We start from the raw sequence: 21,540 nt of genomic DNA, 5'->3' as shown, positions 1-21,540 counted from the left end.
TGATTATCTCTCACCAAATGGGTTTGCCACTGTGGTGGTTTTTGTCCTAAATGCTACACTTCCACAGCCACTCAGTTAACTTCAGTCTATCCATGATATCTCAGGTATCTGACGTAACTGCTGCTGTGCTGTCATCCAGCAGACCTTGATGTCTCAGGTACCTACAGCATCCTTATTTTAGGCTGTGGGAAGGACAGGTTTGTTGGTTTTCTTCAAAACAATGTCACTACCAGCCACTGGTTGCCTAGAAGATGAAGCTAGGGAGCAATAGGAGCTGAAATAATTAATGAATGGCTGCTGTGACAAAATACTGAGTAGTGTGTAGTGTCACCAAGCTACTTCCAGGGTCAGGTCAAGAGCTGCCTGATCATAAAGGGTCCCGGGAGTAGAAGGTTTAGACCAGCAGCTTAGGAGAGAAGTGTGTAGTTGAGTTTTATTTGTCTATGTTATCCTTTAAATTTCCTGAGTTCATAGAATCACAGAATCAGAATGGTTTGGGTTGGAAGGGATCTTAAAAGATCATCTAGTCCAACCCCCCTGCCATGGGCAAGGACATCTTTCACTAGATCAGGTTGCTTAGAGCACCATCCAACCTGACCTTGAAAGTCTCCAGAGTTTGAAATGTTGCCCAGATGAAGTATCCACAACCTGTCCGGACTACCTGTTCCAGTGTCTCATCATCCTCATCATATTTTTTTTCCTTGTTTCCAATCTAAATCTGTGCCCTTTCAGTTTAAAACCACTGCTCCTTGTTCAGTCATCACAGGCCCCAGTAAAAGGCCTCTCTCCATCTCTATATATATTAAAAGGCTGCAGTGAGGTCTCCCTTCTCTTCTCCAGATTGAATAACCCCAGCTCTTTCAAACTTTCTTCACATGTGTTCAAGCCCTCTGGTCATTGGAAGAAAGAGGTCTGGTTTCTTCCAAAGCAGGACAAATGTTTAGGACGGAGGCCTGATTGGCTTCTACAATCAGACAAGGAAGGAACAAACCAGGGACAGGAAGGTGGAAGCAAATGCAAAGGCTTCCTGTGTCCTTTCTTCTGATCCAGTTTGCATTCATAAGGGATGTTTCTATTCCCACACAAACTTGCGAAAAATCACAGAATCATAGAATTGTTCAGGTGGTAAAAGACCTTTGTGATCATTCACTCCAATTGCTAACCCAGCACTACCAAGTCCCCTAAACAATTTATCGAAGCCTCACATCTGTATGTCTTTTAAATATGTAGATGGATGGTGACTCCATCGCTTCCCCAGGCAGCCTGTTCCAATGCTTGACAGCCATTTTGGTGAAGAATTTTTTCCTAATATCCAATCCAAACCTCCTCTGACACAATTCAAAGCCATTTTCTGTGCTCCTGTCACTTGTTGTGTAGAAGAGACAGATGCCCACATTGCTACAGCCTCCTTTTGGGTAGTTGCAGAGAGCACCAAGGTCCCTCCCAGCCTCCTTTTCTTTGGGATAAACAACCGCAGCTCCCTCAGTTGCTCCCTGTAGGGCTTTATGTTCCAGGTTATTAATTTCCTTCCTTGCCCTTCTTGGAAACACTCCAGCACCTGAATGTCAGTGTTGTAGTGAGGGGCCCAGAACTAGACACAGGATTTGAGGTGCGGCCTCCCCAGTGCCGAGTACAGGAGGACAATCCCTGCCCTGCTCCTGCTGGCCACACTATTGCTGACACAGGCCAGGTGCCATTGGCCTTCTTGGCCACCTGGGCACAGCTGGCTCATGTTCAGCTGCTGTCACCAGAACCCCCAGGTCCTTCTCTGCTGGGCAGCTTTCCAGCCCCTCTTCCCCCAGACTGCAGCACTGCAGGGGATTGTTGGGACCTAAGGGCAGGTTCCAACACTTGGCCTTATTGAACCTCATACAACTGGCTTGGCTTATCAATCCTGTTTGTCCAGATCCCTCTGCAGAGCCTTCCTGACCTCCAGCAGATCTACACTCCTGCCCAGAATATATGTATTAGTGTATATTACTTTTATTTGGATTTAAATTTTTCTGCTGATAGACTGAGAAGCTAATGCTTATTGACTAAAGCCTTGAGACACCTCGACTATGTGCCTGTGTCAGCCAGTCCACCAAAGCAGACTTGCTTACATGCTTAAGGAACCGTGCCATGATCACTTTTATTATTGTCCACTGACTTTCTGATACCCTTTATTAACTAGACAGCAGTCAAACAGTATTCAGAAAATCAGAGTGCAAGGAACTGTGTAAGCTTGGTAGACCCACAGAAACATGGATCACTAGCAGTGCAGCACTTGGAGACTCTGTAATGCTAAAAGTTAAATTTTTGGTTAGATACTTCTTGATTTTAAAAGTATTTAATGCACATAAAAAGCAGAACAAGTTCTTTTACCTTGTTGTTTCTGTATGCCTTATATGCATTGTCTTAATTTATTCCCTCTTCCCCTGAAAGGCTCGTCTTCCTGTGAAGTGGATGGCACCTGAAAGTATTTTCAATTGTGTCTACACCTTTGAGAGTGATGTCTGGTCTTATGGGATATTGCTTTGGGAGCTGTTTTCTTTAGGTAAGCTCCTTCAAGGACTGTACTTCATATCTGTTTTGTTTTGGGGTTTACTGTAGAAGCAGAAATCATGTTGCTCACCTGCTCTCTCAACAGGAAGCAGCCCCTACCCGGGGATACCTGTGGACTCCAAGTTCTATAAAATGATCAAAGAGGGATATAGGATGTTCAGCCCTGAGTGTGCACCGCCTGAAATGTAAGTGAGCAACCAGCACCTCCAATCATCCGAACGTCAGTAAAGATGCAAAGGAAGGGAAGCAGAAGCTTCTTGCACTAAGGCTCATTGCACTGCCCCATTGTAATTTTTTAAAAGTTCTTGTCATGTTTTAAATAATTCACATACTCTAACTAGCAGAATACATGCCCGTGTTGTTACACGCAATGAAATGCGCTCATGCCTTCTTGCCATCTGATCGCTTTGTCATGGCACCTGCTCTCTTGTCAATAAATTATTGACAGATCACAGAACATAATTAAACATTTTTACTTCAGATAAAGAAGCCAGTGAGATGTATCACCAGACCGTGCAGCATCTGCATTTGTGCTGTACTTCCTGACAACAAGAGGACTGGCTTGACATCTTCTTTATGAGACATTCCTAATTCACTGTTTTGTAAATGGATTGGCATTTAACAAGCTGTCAAAGAACACTGTGTCCAGAGCCCTCCATTAGTAGTGAGTGCTCTGTTTTCACAAACACAGGTGTTGGCAGCACCATTCCTGTTCGTAAAGTCATTTAAAGAAGATGCGACACCTTTGTTTCAAATAATGATGCAGGATAGATAAGAACTCTAAGGATTTCTTCATGAGCAGTACTTAATTTTGATATCTTTCCAGGTATGACATAATGAAGAGTTGCTGGGATGCTGATCCTTTACAGAGACCCACATTTAAACAAATTGTACAAATGATAGAGCAGCAGCTTTCAGATAATGCCCCCCGGGTAAGTTACGGATTGAGCAGTTTCAGGCACGTTATACTAGAGCTGTGAGAAGCAAAGAGCCCAAGCACTGCACTTCTACTTTTACTTCTGTAGCTTTGCAGCATCAGTCTGGGTAGTAGGAATCATGTTTGGGCTTTTCCATTAGACCGTAGCAATCTAAGCCCATACCCAAAATTTACTATTTGCAGAAGATGGTTTGCGTTACGGATGTTTCTCACTCACAACAAGACCTGCCACAACAAGTTTGATGTTGCAAAGTGCAATGGTACTGCATAAATTCATTTTATCCTAAACTATGAAAAATTCTGTTAATCTGGGAAATATCTCAGAAAGAAAGTATAATTAGTTTTTATTAGGAAAGCTGCTGGATGAAGGGGTGGAGGCTTTGGTGCTCTGGTGTATCTTCTCACTTGCCTCCCCTAATTCCATTTACATAACCTTGGAGGTATGTTGTGACAAATGGTATGTGCTGCTTTTTCTACCATTTCACAGTGAAAGCTTATTCTGAGCAGGCAACTGGACAAAACAGTCTACAGGAAAACTGGAGGCACATCCTAAACTTGGATTTTTCTCTTTCCATTACTTTGTGTGTTACTAGGGTTTACAAAACTGCATTTAAACCTTATTTAAAAATAAAGCTTCCTTTTACCTTCTGGATGCCTCTTTTGGGCAGAGAGTACATGGCTTCCTGACAATTTGAGAAAAGAGGAAACTGAAAGCTGCTGGTGTTCGATTGCATCCTGTAACATATTTTTGGCAGGTGCAGGCATTACTAAAACAAAAGCAAGAATCAGAAGGAATTATTAGTGAGCTTAGGAATTATTGGGGAGCTTAGTAATAACCTGAGCAATTTTATTTTTTTTTGTGCTCAGCTGAAATTTGGCATGCAGTTGGAAGCTACAGTGTTTTTAGTAACTGAGATTGAGCTTCATGATTCTTTAAAATAGCAGCTAAGACAAAGACCTTTTGAAACTATTTTGATTTGCAAAGAAGCTCCTGAGCTGGAACCCTTCCACAGCAGTGTGTAGTACATAGTGGGAAAAGGCTAAGAAAGGAATGCTCTCCAAGAATGTGTGAAGGGAGCAGTCTGCAGAGTGTTGACACTAATCTTTGGCTTCTGCAGGTTTATGCCAACTTCTCAACCCCACCTTCCAGTCAAGGAAATGCTCCAGATCACTCGGTGAGGATTAACTCGGTGGGCAGCAGTGCTTCATCGACTCAGCCTCTCCTGGTACGCGAAGATGCTTGAGTGGCATGTGAAGAGGAGGAGATCGGATGTGTTAGCTGTTTGTATTGTGCAGGGGCTGAGAGAGGGATGACTTCAATAATTTCTCTTTCTTTTACTCACTACTACTACCGTGTAGCTGAAACGTTGTTGTAATACTGTCCTTTACCATGCACTGTTATACATAAACTTAATCCGCTGAGCACGGTTACAGGCATCATTTCAGTGTTAATTGAAGCTGTATATATTTCGCTGTATTGTGTGTATTTGCAGTAGAGAGCCAGACGTGAAGGAAAAAAAAAACAACTAACAAAAGAAATCCTAAGCCAGAGTGTGGAGTTAGATGACTGTAGATCAAACCAAATCTGCAGTGATTCTTCTCTGGATCTGTGCCTGGAACACAGTCATTTTCTAGTTAATCTTGTTTTTCTGAATTTACAAAATAAACAAGTGTTAAGTTAATGGTTTTATAAACCCCTTTCCACATCCAGCCAAGCCTGAGAGGCTTTCCCAGGCAGGTATCATAGGTTGGAGGCCAGTGAGGGTGCTGTATTTACCTGGTAAATAGCTCTGGGGCTTAAAGCAGAGGTGACGGGAGGAAGAGCATAGATTTTCATTTTGATTTCCCACCTGCACTGTCACCCTTACAGAGCAGTTGCACAGTTTCCATGGATATATACACTGCTTCCCAGCAGTGCATTCCCTGCCAGGATGAAGTTGCCCATTGCTGGGTCTCACTCCACCATGGAGCCTGAACTGCTCCTGTGGCCCTCTGCCTGGGGTGCCCAAAGACTTTGACCTTTGTTTTGCTAATAGTTGCATCTAAAGGTGTTCACCAAAGATAGGTGGGCCCTGCCAGACTGGTCAAAAAAGAGGAGGAAGGCTGATTCCAGTAAACTGTGTCTGGAGAAGGGGCTGTTTAACGAGTCATCTTATCTAAGGGAGAGCAGAGAAAAATAATGCTCTCCTGGGGGCCCTTTCTTTATCTTGTCCTACCCAGGTGAATCTTTCCCACAGGCAGTCTTGGATAGTGCTAACTGGAAGGGGCTATTTTTCTCCACCCCAAGTTGTTTCTGTGGTAGTCCAGAGATGATAATGAAGAAGAATCTAACTGAGAAGTGCCAAATTTATAAATGGCATAAAAGAAAGAATCCTTTCATTCTTCTTTGACAGACATGAAGCTTTAGGGTCAGCATCTGTTGAGCCCAAGGTGGTGCTTAAAAGTGTTTTCTAACCCCTTTTCTTCCCACCAGGAGCACTGGTTCTTTTCTTCCTTTGTTTCTGACCCCTAAAAATAAGTAAAGGCATTGAGAGAAGCATTTCTCGAAGGCAGAGTCCTACTTGAGTACCTCTTTATTTACAATGCACTTAAGCACTCTGTAACTTTTACTTTACCAGGATTTTGGTTGAGTTTACATGCAATTGAAATGTGTAACTAACTGCCCAGATACAAGGTAATTGTAAGTACACACGCTGGTAATATATTTCGGGTTCCATTGAATACCGCGCTCCTTCTATGACTGTGCATTTGGTTTATTGTTACAGGAATCCGTCTTTCAGAGTTAAATAAAAAATTAGCCATTTGCACTGAACTTACTTAGGCTGTTGCACCTTTCCAAAGTTAGCCATTTGTTTGGATGCACTCTTATGCATACTAGTTGTTGAGCATTTTCAGTTTAATAATGCTATAAGAGCTCTTTTGTAACGTGTTGGCTTTTTGAGCAACTGTAGACAAACTAGTTGTTATAGATGTCTCGGTACTTTACAGACACTTAGCTGAAAGAGGTTTGGGTTTTTTTGTTCTTGAAATTTATATTTTTATAATTTTGGGGGGTTTGAAACTTCTTTTGCAATGGCTTGGTGTTTTGAATGGGTTTATGCATTGTTTTTGTAAATATGGAAATGTAGCAATAATGTCCTTTTGACTATTCTCAGTCCTTGAGTCTCAAAAATATTTTTTTATATATATATATATATGCAAAAACTATATGTATAAATATGTAAGTGTTTGAAAGTTTATGAAACACTTATGGATATGTTGCTCAGTTGTAGAATTGCAGTTAAGAAAAGTTCAAATAAATCTGTAAATATGTTCAAATGCTACCGTGGTGTATTATGTTAAGATGGAATATTTTCATGTGAGTCTTACTAAATTCCTGGGTTGAAGCAAAATCTTGGTGTCTGGCCACACACAGATGAAGTCTGGCATTCTGAAACCTTTTTGCAAATACATGGAAAAAAAATTATTTGCTATATAAGTTCTTTACCTGTGAATATGTGGGACAAATACTTGAAAATTTCAGTGCAGCTTTGTTCTGGAAGAAAATTGTAGTTAGAAGGTTGATCATGTAGACTGTTGCTGCAGTTTATGTGTAATGAACAGTATTTAAAATGAAGATGTCCCAATGTTGTTTAGGGTATGGTTGCAGAGGCAGTTGGAGCTGTAGTGATGCTGAATATTCCCCCTTCTTTAAACAAATGTACGTGCTCTTGGCCCCTGTCTCAGGCTGGCACGAGAGCTGGTGCTGGACTGGCTGAGCACAGCACTGCTGGGAGGCAGCAGGAGATATACCTGGGGCTGCTGCTGTGGGAGGGGGGTCATAAAAGCTTCCCTTGCTTGAGCAGGTGCTCTCTGTCTCAGTGGAAGACCCTCTGATGTAGTTATGCCAGGTTTGAAATCTGTGACCCCACTGCTCACACTTGTTCCTGTGCTGCCGAAGGGTTTGCATGGTCAGTGTGTGATTTAATAGTAGTTTAGAGCCTATAAGGCTCTAGAATTACTGTACTAAAACCCCTAATAACTTTCATGAGAGACAGACCTCAACTGTTTTGGTCCTTAGACACTCCTGTACTGTCAGCAGACCACCTTGAAAAGCTCCCCTCCTTCAGCTTCCTTTGTAAAACAGCTTCCCTTTTTTTTTCTTTTTTCTTCCACACAGATCTTCACTTTGCTTGTTAAAACTAATTAAGGAAATTATAACCTAGTTTTGTCAGGAGCCATGAAGTGCAAGTTTTGTTACAATTGGCATTGTCACTGTTTTTAATAATGCTTCAGAAGATACCAAGATGGTGTCTGATATGGAACCACTTTTTTCATATCTTGTCCACCCCCACATTCAAGCAGAGTAGAGTTCATACTGAGGGATTCCTGCAGCTGAATTGTACAAATAATTTGTGAATTCTCATTTAGCATAGCCAAAGGAGCTATTTTATGTATTTATTTGGTTAGCACATCATTAATTTTATTTCCCTGAAATGTTTCCCATTCTGAAACACCCTAGGATATGCATCTCCATTTTCTGAAAAAAATCTTGCTCCTATTTTCTTATTACAAGGCTCACAGTGGTTACCACCTCCATTCCTGCTCATGGTCAAACATCCCATTTCCTTCTGAATTATTTTATTGTGCCAGTTCTAAGCAATAGCCTTCATGGAGAAACACATATTGACATTTAATAATGTATTTTATCTGCCCTTCAAAGCATTATTGTACCCAGCTATAAAAAGCAGCCAGCACCATGTTATCAGCATGGGCCATTGAGATCATGGATCATCATGGACCAAGTGTCTGAAGGGAGAGTGCAGAAGATTGGTTCAGGCTCTTCACAGCAGTGCCCAGTGACAGGACCAGAGGCACTGGGCACAAATGGAAATGTATAAGCGTTCCTCAATATCAGGAAACACCTGGTTTTTTACTGTAAGGGTGACTAAACACTAGCACGGATTGTCCCAGAGATTGTGAGGTCTCTGTGCTTGAAGATAATCAAAAACCATGTGGACATGGGCAAGGGGCTTTAGATGTCCATCCTTCAGCAGGGGAGTTGGGCCAGATCACCTGCCTTCCAGCTTCAACCCTTCTGTGATTTTTTGATCAGCCAAGGGCACTTTGGAGAATCTCAGCTGTAACATGCACTTGGCCAGAAGTAGAAAAGAAAATCCTCCCATTATGCTGAACATTGGAGAGTGACTTGTCCTCTGTTCCCTTTACTAGCTAGAAAAGAAAATACTTGTAGGCTCTGTGGGAGAGAAGAGGAAAGAGCATGGAAACACTGGGGTGTACATGGAGTTAGCAATCAGTCTCATATGCATCACCACCACATTTTCCTCGTTTCTGGTTCTTTATGTCTCTACATACATCTTTGGGAAGGCAAATGGAAATAAAATATTCCTGGGCTAAGTCACCAGGGAATTCACACCCTGGACCAAAATGTTCACACTGATCACTGGAGAAGCTGGGCAACAGCATCAGTAATTCTAGTGTGTTGGAGGCTGAAACCCAGAGTGAAATGTTTCCCTCTTCCCTTATATGGATTAGGGAACATCCTACTTGTCCTGTAGGGAGGTCTGAGTCTCAGTAGAGGAGAAGGAAAACTAGCACGGACTTTCTAGCTTCTGATTGTAGTAAGTTGTAACAAAAATGTGATAATCTATTCCGCAGTTCAGTTGTGGCTTCCAGAAACTTCTGTAACTGAGTAATGGTTAAAGATGACCTTCAATCGCCATGTTCCTGTGCACTAATTTCTTAGAAGATTATGCTGTAGCTAGTAATTTTCTGTCCAGAAATTGCTCTGGAGCTATATTTCTTGAAAGGTCATCCATATTTCTTAAATTGATTATCATTCACTCTTCTTGGTGAGGATCATTATCTGTCAATTGCCAGCCAGGCAGCAGAGATTATTTACTAGCAGCAGTAGCTCCAGCCACTTGATTTTTTTGTCAGTGCCCTAGAAATCATTTTAGCTAGGTTGTGACAGGCAGCAGAAAGTAGCATACCCCAAAGGGCCTGCTGGGCTCTGAGTGTGCGCTCCCCACTAAGCGCCGTCAGCAACATCAGATAAGGGCTTTGCACGGCACATTTAGCGTTATCCAGCCATCAGGTCCCCACATGGGAAGGCACAGCATGTAGCTTCCCTTACAGACCAGTAAACATCAGTGTGTGGCACAAGTCACCCCCAGGACTTTCTCTAGCTGCAGAAAGTGCAAAATTTCTACATTTTGAGATGCAGGATCGCCAGTGGCTGGCTGCTTTCTGCGAGTTGTACTGTGCGAATTCTTAACTTGTTCAAGTACCATTACTGGGCAGGGGGCCTTGCTCTTAATGTGTGGCTGTGGTTGGAGCTGGTGTGGCCACCAGAACCCTTCTCTATGGCCTGAAGGGTGCCTGCTTAGAGAGAGAGCTCCTCTCCTCCCCTCCAGGGGGGTTACCCAGCAACAGAGCCTTTCCATGCTTGTGCTGCATGTGCTGCTACTGCCAAGGCGCGTGTCCTTCTGGTACTTTTCCATTCGATAATCAAATAGCAGATTCATAACCCACAGTTCAAAAAATGAAACTAAACAATGTTGAAGCATTAATATTTTAAAATTAAATCAGTTCCTCACAGCGGTGCAATAAAAAAGGGCAATTGCAACCTTACAGATGCTGGTTTTGGCATTTTCTCTTTGGAGTTAAAATAGCAAAGCTGATTCAAAGTTATTTATGAGATGAAAGCATATTTGTATTTTCCCCTTCAGCCATTTTTCATTCAAAAGTTGTTTGCATTTTTCTTCTTTTGGTGGGACTAAACACTAGCTGGTTTCTTCCAGAAATCAGCACTATTTGAAATTTCCCACATTCTTGTGTAATATATTTTGGGTTTTAGGTCACTCTGGTCGATAGGGTGTCTCTGAGCCAAAGGGAAGGACTTGGACTAGAAACAACAAATCAAAAGTGGCAAATGCTGCACCAAAAAGCAGTAAATAAGTTGCACAGCCCCTGCTGTCTGAGGACAGCCTGAAGTTGTTGCACTGTTAAGGGAAGCAGAAGCCAGTCAAGCCTCCTGGGCTGGATACCAGCACATGGGCAAGCCTGGCTGCAGCAGACAAAGAAATATTGGCTTTATCCCTTCAGAAGTCAGGCCTGTAAAGGATTCCTTTCTAGTCCTTGTGTTAGCAAAGCTTCTGTTTTGAGTGAAGAGGTAGAAATGACTGGTGAAATATATTTTAGCTGTTCAGTCTGAAAACACACTAAAAATGGTAGTAGTGGGGAATTAAGTGTATTTTACAATGCCTTCTTTTTTAATAATGAAAATAAATGTTTGTAGAGGATGTTTGTCAGCATTCTTTGAAGAATAATATATTGAAGAAATAAATTAAGTAGGATAAAATCAAACAGCTTTACCACAAGTAGTTATCTAAATTTTGAAGTTTTGTTTTTTCCTTTTAGAGCTTCTAGCATTTTGGGGCACAGAGAAAATATAAAAATAAAAGCTGTACTGTCAACTCAGGAAATAGATAGAAGAAAAGGCTATAATTACCTTTCAGAAATTTATTGTTAATCTATTGGAGACTTCAGAGCCAGGGAATACCTGAGCCTGGTGATGGGGAGTCGCCATTCAGAAGCAGAGCACTGGGTTACAGGGAGGTAGCTCTCCCAGCAGCCAGAGGACATGGCTGACCAGTGCCTTGCTGCATCCCATCCAGCCATCAACTATCAGCTCCTGAGAGATTTCCTAGCAGGCAATCTTGAGTGGCAGCAGTTGTTTTGAGTTTCACATGTAAGGCTGCAGGAAAAAGAACCAAGCCAATTTGATCTGAGTGGAAGAAAAAAAGCAATTTTTTTTTAATAAAAAGAATTTTTTTTTCAAAATTTCTCCATTGACTGCAAGCAGTGTTGCACTGTCTGCACTCTGCTGTGTGGCTCCTGGGAGGCACCAACAGGACCAAGGCAGGAAGAGCAGTGGGATTCACCACAGGAATGTGCATCCCCACCAACACTCACCAGACACCTTCTCTGTGGAGTCACAAATGGCACTTCTAGGGTCAAGAAGATCATCTGCACTGTGTCTCATTGGCCCCTTGCAGAGAAGCCACCAGCACTTGACAGGGGGCAGGAATTTCTCTAGCACTGAGAGGGGTTAACCGAGCTGATTTCCTTCCCAGGTAGTCTCTGTTACTCTGTCAGTTAATCCCAGCAGGAAGAAAATTATCTGATTCTTTACAGCCTCTGCCCCAAGAGCTGGAATGAAAAAAACATATTTTAGGATATATTATCCTTCTTTGTTTTCAGTGGTTTTCTTTGTTTAGTTGGGTTATTTTTGTTTGGTTGGTTTTTTGTGTGCTTTTTTGTTTTGTTTTTTGGTTGGTTGGTTTGGTTTGTTTTTTTCATTGCTTCTTTATAAAGTTGCCTTGTCACTCTCAGCTCTTGCTGGGTTAAATATTTTTGATTTTTGTGTGAAGGAGTACCATAGTGGAGCAGATCCTGGCTTTAGGCAAACTGCCCAAGGTCTCTCTCCAGCAGGAGGAGGCTCAGCTCTCCCTTTGGGATGCGTGTGTTGGGAAGGGCTGCAGCTGCAGCAAGCGCTGTCCCGCAGGCAAGCACACTGCCAGGGCACTGCTGTGTGACCCAAGCGCCTCTGGCCTCTTCTTCCTCAGCTGCAGGAACAAATCTCCTTTTAATCATCTTTGTAAGCTCTTGTTGCAATTACGTAGGATGCTGAGGCCGTGTGACAGTCATGTGTGCCGATCACCACCCCGGCACTTTTCCAATCACAAGCAATAAATCGATCCACCTCCTTGGGATCAGAGTGGTGCTGACAGCTCTGCCCTGAGCAATGCCTGCGTGAACACACACGTGACAGTGTTTTGGACCTGCTCTTGTCATTTGTTCAAAGCAAAGAGCATTCCCCCCTGAATGGAAGGAGGGGAGGGAAGAGAGAGCTGAAGAAGATCCATGTTTTGTCATGTTTTTCATGGCAGGAAAATAATTCAGACTGAAAACATACCTGCTTCATTACACCTTGCCCTTAGTCCACAGTTAGAGAGAGAAAAATTAGGGTTTTGATAGCAGGTCAAAGTATTTTGCATTATACATTACAGGATCATTAGTAATGTAGTTACAAAAGATGAAGGAAATATCTGTTAACCAGCTGGAAAATAAGAGTTTCAATGCTTTCATTTACCATCTAGTAACTGGACAGTCCAAGGAACCACTTATATGACAAGAGAAGTATTTTCAGAAATAAAATCACCAAGGATGTTTTCTGGCCTGATGCCCACACGTCTTCTAGAGCAACACACGTGGCTGGTGTTGCCGGCCCAGAGACCGCGTGCAGATTCACCATCTTTTCAAGATTTTTTCTTCTGATATCAAAAGCCTCTCAGAAACAGTCTGATTTATGTCCAAGCCCATGGATGTGCACAAATTAAAACTGTGGACAAGTATCTGCACACCTTGCCTGCCTACCCAAGCCTTCTCCTTCCAGTCAAGAACAGATAGGAAGAAGTTGTAGTTTTATACTTGTGTGCAGTTCTAGAGCAAAGATGGCACAGAGAGCCACGGGCCCCCTTGTGCTGTGCTATGAGATCATTACAGTCGAATGATGAGCTATCTAGATTGTTGGGCACCCAAATTGTAATCTTGGTTTTAATAATTGTGGTTACATACAAGACTAACTGCAGCAATACCTGCAAATATGGTTAAAGCTGATCTACAGCATATCAGCTGGAGAAGGAAATGTATCTGCTCTTTTGCACAAGGAGCTTGAACAAAAACTGGTTTTGTTTCTCCTCCGTGACAAAAAAACAGCCTCTGGGGCTCAGTGTAAGTTTTAGAAAACAGGCTAAAACCAACTTTCCTACACTGGAGCATTATTATATCTGGGGATGTCTTTTCCTCTGGGATGTCTTTTCCTCTGGATGTCCTCTGGGATGTCTTTTCCTCCAGTGAAAACTAAAGAGATCAACCATCAAGTAAATGGTTATTTTAAATTAAGAAGAGTAATTTTTCTGGTGGCAGATTAAACATGAATTGCACACTAGCACACATTTTTCTAGGTTCAAATTCATATCAAAATATGAAATTGCTCAATGCATCAAACAGCAGGGAGGAGGCAGGAAAGCCAAGCTTTCTGATGTCAGAGCTGACTGGCTGGGCTGAACCTCTCAGGGAGCAGTTGTACTTACTACAGGTGAAATCCAGTGTAGCTGGAGGTCATTCCTTCAGTGGGGAGGGGAGGCCAGGAAAGACTTTTTTCAATCTTGCATGAAAGGGGAAGGCAAGACAGCAGCAGTTTTCAGGAGTAAAGGAGCCGTGCAGTTAAGGCTGAATTGTAAAAGCCATACTGACAATGTGGTGTCACACACCCAACAAAGACCTCAAACATGGCGAGATACAGCCTCAAAGCTGATCATCTGTAGAGACTTCATCTGTTTCCCTGGAAAATTATTTCTGGTATTTAGCATTGCAGTCTTGGACAACAGCCCCATCAGCTGCTTCAGAGGAGGTTTGAAAAGAGTGGTCCATCACCTGCACCTCGGGAACAGCAGCCTCATGGCAGGGATTTATCTTCTTAACCCAAAGCAGTGACCGATATTTGGTACTCTGCACCACAAGGTTGGATATTTCTTCTAATTTTCCAGCCTGCCCAGTGTCATGGTGAAGATTTGTGATGAATCTCTTCCACTAAATTTCCTTTTTAGGAGCCTGAAAGTAAGAAAAGCCTTCTTCAAAAGAAAATGAGTCAAATATTTTCCTACTTCCCTGAGCCATGTTGTGCAGACTTGATGCAGCTGGTAATGAGGTTCCAGGTCACTTCTTATTTTGGGTACCATCTGCTGCAATGGGAAGTAACAACCAAGTGTATTTTATAAACACCATATGATTATGGTTCATTTTGTCTAATAATGTCCAAAACCTCTTTCCTAAGTATATGCTGAACTTGAAAAGACCATTCCTGAACATCCATAAAGCTTCAGAAAGTCTATCACTTCCAAGCAGACAGACTCAATATATTTCTTTTGAAATAGATGTTAGCATTTTACCCCAAGTGCAGAAAGTGAGCTCTACAGGGCTGCTGTGACAGCCAGTTCTACATCTATGCATCATGACTTATGCATATTATGCATATTATGACATGACTATGCATGACAGACTAACCATGGAGACTTTACAAGAACAAGAAATACTTTGGAATTTGCATTATTCTTTCACCTATCCTTTGGGCAGCATTTTTAATCTTGCTGTCAAGAGGCCTTTTGTCGTGAAAAAAAAAAATTATTATTTTTGACAAGTCTGTCAAGAAAACTAATTTACAAGTGCCTGCAGATGCAACTTGCTAAGCTAAGTTTGCTTCTGAGGATACTCATTGTTACGAGGATATCTCCTGCCAAAGCATCCTCTTCATTACATCCTTACCAGTGCTTTCCAGCACCCACCTGTAGTCCTTGCACAGCTGCTCCTCTCCTCCGTGCCTGCCACAGAAGTATGTGGGAAGAGGTATACAGAGAGGCTAAAAGTAGATAGACTAAATGTGTGGAAGGCATGGATTCTGTGCTATTTTGTCCACACAATCTGAACAAGCTCCTGAAACGGTCTGGCACAGGCACCACTGTCAGACATCCAGCTCCCTTGGGAGTCACTCCACAGGGCTGATGGCACCCAGCTCTACTGCCTGGAAAAGTTGCTCCCAGGACAGGGAGAGAGAGCAGTCTGGGGTAATTGCACTGCTAATTTTGGCTGGAAGGAAAAAAATTCTTCCTGCCAGAGAAATAGTTTAACTACTGGCAGCAACATAGTATGTGCCTTCCAGTTTTGTTTGTTCTTCAGCTGTAATTAATTTACTCCTTTGTAAAATTCTACATCATGAATTATGTAATATATTAAATAAGGCCAGGTCTAATACTGATGCTTGTGCCATTCCATTAAGGGCTTTATTGAAACAGAGGTAGTTCCCAGTGTATTTTGTTTAAAGAAGGTTTCAGTTCATGCTCAGGCACCATACAAACCAGAATCTGGTGCTTGAGCAGGTAGGATTTTGTGCTGTGTGGTATGAAGAACCAGCTGAAATGAAGAATTATCATCACTCTTGCCTCCCAGTTTCCTCTCTAATCTGAATTTGCCTGTTGTTCGGGGAGCAGAGACCTGTGGCTGTGATTGGAGGCAGATCACTCAAGGAATATTTTTAACCATATTAATTGTATTCTCAGATTCAAAATCAGATAGATAATGACTGCAAAATTACACCTTAAATGAGGTGGTTAATAACCACATAGATTGCCTCTACTTTTTTCTTTTATTTAAGCTTATCTCCCAAGATTTAGCATTTTTATTGCAATCTTTCCCATGTTCTCAGTGGACTGGGCAGAGGCAGCACAAGGAGGAGATAATGCCACCAGGCTGGGACAGATGCCCACAGGAGAAGGGGTGACAGTGTCTCCCCATTGCTTCCCACGTGAAATGTGTGGAATCATTTCTGGGCACTGACCTCTTCCACACTGAGCACAGATTCTCTTTTTAATGCTCTTATCTTTAGTCTGCATGCCATGACCAGCTGTACCTTATGGGATGTTTTCTTCTGCTTTTCCAGCCCAAGTTCCTGTTTAGAAGCAGATCTTAAGTAATCTATCACTAACCAGATTGGCCACTTCTTTCTTCTATTTTCCTCTTCAGTGCAATACTGCCTTGCATTTATTTCAATGTCTTATTTACAAAGCTAACCATAGAAGAGATAATTCTCCCTCTTTCAGTCTCAGACATTACTTCATCTAATTGCAGCACCCTAAATGAGGATCTGATATGTGGGATTGGGTACCAGGGAGCATTTACACTTCTGGCTACATCAGGTCACAGCTTGCTTTCCAATTGCCTCCTACCTTGGGCCTGGCCAGAATGAAATGTGAACAAGGGAGAAGACAGTGTACAGATTTCACATCTGTGAAAAAATCACAGAATGACCAGGTTGGAAGAGACCTTCAAGACCATCACGTCCCACCCAGCCCTGACACCTCAACTAAACCATGGCACCGAGTGCCACATCCAGTCTTTTTTAAACGCATCCAGGGATGTGACTCCACCACCTCCCCACACAGACCATTCCAGTACTTTATCACCCTTCCTGTAAAAAACCTTTTCTTAATATCCAGCATATATTTCCCTTGGCACAGCTTGAGACTGTGTCCTCTCATTCTGTCAGCTGCTGCTTGGAGAAAGAGACTGACCCCACCTGCCTACAACCACCTTTCAGGAAGTTGTACAGAGTGAAATAAAGCACTTTATTGTTTAATAAAAAGTAGCTGGCAAAACCAAGAAAAGGAGTTTTCAGAATTCAATTAAAAGATCAGAAGTCCATTGTGAGATCTGATTTCCAAATAGCCTACTCCTTGGGGCAGCAGTATCTGTAAGAAGAAGCTTCACCAGGTGACATCTAGCCATGCTGTCCCTTTGCATGAGAGTGGATGCCCTCTCTGTCCATGCTTTGCCCACCAGCAGCATGCTCTCCTTGATGCTTTTGCTGCATGGCATCACACCAGAGGTGGGAAAGCTCCTTCTGCAGAGAATTGGAGTGTTAAAGGATACCTATGCAGTTAGTAAGAAAGCTGGTCTGCACAGACCTGTGAACTGGGACCTTCACGAAGCTTTGCTCATGTTTGTACTGGCAAAGGGCAACAAACCAAAATGGAAAAGCCAGTAGGTTGAGACAAAGGATGACAATCACTTACTATTTCCATCCCAGTCAAAGAAGACTAGATGTGGAGATGTGGTTTAGTGTGATCTTGGCATTCCTGGTTTAATAGCTGGACTAGATAGTCTTAAGGGTCTTTTTCAATCAAAATTACTCTATGAGTCTACGAGGTTGGTAGAAACAGCCAGTTCAAAGTTTCATTTCCTTCATAAGTTTTGCTCTTTTAGTATTTTTTTTTTACTATTTTTTATCCCTAGATGTATGTTGGATTGGTTCCATTTTGGAGGCCAGGTTTTGCATAGTCTGTTACTTTCCAAAGCATCACCCACCCAAACAGGTTTTCAAATGCATTTGAGCCTAGCCAAGATCACAGCTTTTATTTATTAACTTTTACTTAGTTATTTATTTACTTATATGTATTTATTTTCCTTTATTTATATATCCATTTATTTATTTACCTTTATTTATTTAACAAAATGGGCACATACTTAAAAAAAATACATAAAATACTGTTGGAGCATAGAAGCAGAATCAACATTTAAAAACCAGGTTTGAAAGACAGCACATGTTTTTGCATGTGTGCATGTGTGAATGGATGCTCTCTGGGTGCATATTTTGTCTGGTTTAGAAGGGTGTGATGCTAATTGCAGTGTGCTGAGTTCTTTGAACATGGGCTTTGTGTGCGGATTTCCCCCTCCTGAGTATAAGACTATTTAGGCTGCATGTATTTTTAAAGTAAAATTAGATATCTGTGGAAGGTTTACAGTAATTCACTTTCAATTTAGGGCTGTTTTTTGAACCAGAACAAATAGCTGAGCATCTGTTACCCTGAAAATGTTACAAAATGAAGTCACCAGGCAAAAATCAAGCATCTCTGAAAATGATTATTTTGGCTACATAATCAAGCAAGCAATTACAGCATTATCTACAAAGTATGATCATACATTATTAATACATTTTCAGAGAAAAAAGGTTTCAGTAAATGCAGTTTTTCTGGCTTTTATGATACTCAAGACCCAGACATAATTCTAGCTGACTGAAAATACTTCATGGCTTTTCCATTTCCCAGTTTAGGGTGCAGTTTGGTTGGACATGAGAGACAGTAAGGAGGGAGCAGGAAGAACTGAAGGATATGGACATTTGTGTAAGTGATTACAGACATCCTTCCTATGTGTCATGCATATCCAAAGCCAGAGAGCCAATTTTCCAGTGGAAAAGGATTTCATAAATGCAAACAGTATAGTGTGCTGTGCTATATACAGGACTTTGTATTTACATCTTCAGATATACAACGGGGAAGGCATTTTTCACTGAGCACCGGAGTTTCATGTGATACAGAGAGAACATTTTCAGAGCTGGGAGAGGAGCCCAAGAGAAGTGCTCCCTGACCTTTGATGCTCCAGGCTGCCATGGCTTTACAAGCTAACTCCCATCTTCAAAAGCATCTTAAAGCGTCATTAATTATGGTTAATTTTGGCTGTCTGCATGTTAGGCATCCTAGCCAAGCTCCTGCCCCAGTTTATTTCTGCTGCCAGCAGAGAGACCATTTCACCTGTCTTGGGTGCTTACCCTGTGACAGGATGAGTCACTCAAGCTTACAAAGAAAGCATTTATACTGCTGAGGCTGTGGGAGGTGAATCCGTTAAACATTAACAGTTTCAGTCAGTTTGTAAATGACTTTTGGAAATGGAATTAGCTTTCCAATTGACTTGGGGAAGCGAGTGTTACCTCAGCCCTGACATGACCCTGCAGTACATTCTTCTTATTGAGCTGCATGCCCTAACCTAATGTCACCAGCTAGAACAGAAAGATTCACAACCTGGTTTTGGACAGATTCTTTCTGGATCCTGCTCTAATTCCTTTCTGAAAAGATGGCTGAAAGTGTATCCTGAAATATCACCAGGAAATACTTTTGTCTTACGGACAAATAGCCCAGGTTGCTTGGGAACTCATCTGTCAAGACTGCTTTAAAGATAAAGAAAAACGTAAGTGAGACCTAGCTGGGAAAGATCTGCTCAGAACTTGTGCTAGTGCCAGGAAGTCTTCTAGAAGGAAGTTTGTATTGAGGGGTGTGTGTGTGTGTGTGTGTGTGTGTGTATGTGTGTGTGTGTGTGTGAAAACATTGGCAGGCAGGCATCACAGTAATTAGTTATACAAATTACCACTAATGGGTGACAACACCGAACGCCATGGGATAAATTTATCCTTGGCATGAAGAGGAGTAATTAATCCTAAATGCACCCTTGTGATATAGGTAAGTATTATTATTACCCCAGTTTGACAGACGCTGAGAGGTGATGTTTTGCCCTTAGCAATTCAGCTTTCCAGAAGACTAAGATAATTTATGGTGGAGGATTACGTTATGCTCTTTAGATGACATTTCTTATAACATTGCAACACTATCTCACAAAGAAATGCATGGGGTAGTCAGAGATTTTGGAAGCTGATTTACAGCCAGAAAAATCAGCAAGCAGGTTCACGTTGGGGTGATCTGGAAAACCTCTAAATACACAACACGGCAGTGTTTATGCTGGCACACATGCGTCAGTAAGAAAAATTTGCTTTTCAGCAATGGAAACTTTCTGAGTGTCTTTTTTCCTTTGAAAATTCACACTTTTGGTACGCAAACAACAGCTCTGCTCAGCTTTTGAGGTTCTCTATGAAACGGTCCCTGATTGGGCTATAGGCTTTTCCCTGCAGCATGCAAATCTCCCTAATGCAGTGCTTGAGCCTGTTCCCCTCCCCGGTTTATCTGCTGGTAGAGACTCAATGGCCATCAGCTCAGAGAGTTCTGCTGCACACTGGTAAGTTTCCCAAGCAAAGGAACATTTTAAAGTCACGCCTTCAAAGATGTGCTATCCATAGCATGAGGAGACTTAAACCGTATACCATATGTTTAGCATATAAAGGTTTCAACACATAGCAAGCTACAGCTGGACAGACAGATTGCATGCTGAATTTCTTCCACACTGATCTGTAAAGCCCACAAGCTATTTGCATTTCCTGTGTGTTTTCGTTCAGTGCAAATAATTTTGATAATAAAAATAAAAATCTACTAGGACACAGAAATCTCGCTTTCTTGACTGAGAATGAAGCTTCGGAACAAACAACAACAAGCAATCTAGATTGGCTGGAATTTAAGCAATACTTTTGGTATATGTTTCTAATGCTAGGATGGTGGGGAAAAGGAAAGCATCTCATTACAAGACAAAAGCACAATCAGACTGAATTATGGCTGCACGATGTTTATACTTCATTACACAGGAAAAAAATTATAACTATCTCTATTTCTTATGCCTACTTCAGCTTTTAATGGTTCTGAGTCAATGATTTTATTCCTTAAATTTTGCACTTCCTCAAATTTTAAAAATAAATAAAATGTTTAAAGTACAAATTTCTGGTTTCTTTTCTCAGAGGACTGTTGCTTGGGACCATTCTGAAACTCTCAGAGGAAATCAGTATTAGAATATTTTCTTAATTTTGAAACTTCATGTACAGGACACCAGTTTTTTTTAATTAATGTGCATTAGTAGAAAATGTCTTACCAAAAGTTATTTTGGACACCTCAAAAGACATCATAACATTCTCATGAGTACATACCCTTATGTGAAGTAAATGATCACCTTCATGTACAATGCAAAAAAGTTTTAAGTTAGTCTTTGGAGAATCTTAGGAGCTGCAAGCATTTAGGTAAGTATTAAAATATATTAAAATAAAACTCTCCTTTAAACATATAGGCATCCTAACAACCTGAACCCTGCATTAAACATTGGGACAAATGCCCATGTCTAAAAACATCCCCTTGCCTGCTAGGCTCTCCTCTCTTCTCAGAAAGGCAGGGTGCTGAGCGGCACAATTCAGGCTGGGGCAGATGGGAGCGATGAACAAGTGTCCGGGACTATTGAAGCTGCCGCCTGCTGGCCCCGTGGTTGCCAGCAGGAGTGCCTGGACTGGCCACGGTCTCCTGTGAGGAGTGAGGCAGGAACTGGTGCCCAGAGACCGCATCAGGCTTCACAAATAGAGCTATCCCTTCAGCTTCTCCTTAAGCTGGAAATCAGGCTTTACGTGCCAGGAATGAGCACCTGACAGAAAGCACTCAGGCTTTCCCCATCTCCAGCTGGGGTGTCACTGCCAACTGCTTTCCAGGGCAAGCCAAAGAGCCCTGTGTTGAGAGCCTGAGCACCAAAAGGTAGCCCAGCTTTGGCTTCTGTGATCCCCTCTCTGAGCTCGCTTAAATCACAGGGGATGGAGCCACTAGAGTGCCATTATGTCCCTCTCTGAGTCTCTGTGGTCCATATATGGGACGTTTTGCAGCCTGCAATATCAAAAATTCCAAAAATGTTTTTTCATCCATGTTCAGAAAATGCCAGGATGCGAATCACCCGAATGTCCTCAGAAACCC

General features: G+C 42.0%; 1 protein-coding gene across 1 annotated transcript in view; it reads left to right on the top strand.

The window, feature by feature from the left end:
* Positions 1-6,802, top strand: part of KIT (KIT proto-oncogene, receptor tyrosine kinase) — a 54,380-nt gene extending 47,578 nt beyond the window's left edge. Inside the window, exons 18-21 of the mRNA XM_015625776.3 lie at positions 2,425-2,536; positions 2,630-2,729; positions 3,371-3,476; positions 4,600-6,802. Coding sequence (XP_015481262.1) covers positions 2,425-2,536; positions 2,630-2,729; positions 3,371-3,476; positions 4,600-4,725 — 444 coding nt within the window. The 3' untranslated portion in view covers positions 4,726-6,802. The remainder of the gene's footprint in view (positions 1-2,424; positions 2,537-2,629; positions 2,730-3,370; positions 3,477-4,599) is intronic.
* Positions 6,803-21,540: the final 14,738 nt, after the last annotated feature.

Source organism: Parus major, chromosome 4 (assembly GCF_001522545.3).
Source record: "Parus major isolate Abel chromosome 4, Parus_major1.1, whole genome shotgun sequence".
Taxonomy (NCBI): Eukaryota; Metazoa; Chordata; class Aves; order Passeriformes; family Paridae; genus Parus; species Parus major.
Note: the sequence above shows the minus strand (reverse complement) of the source record. Positions and strands in the feature narration are given on the sequence as shown.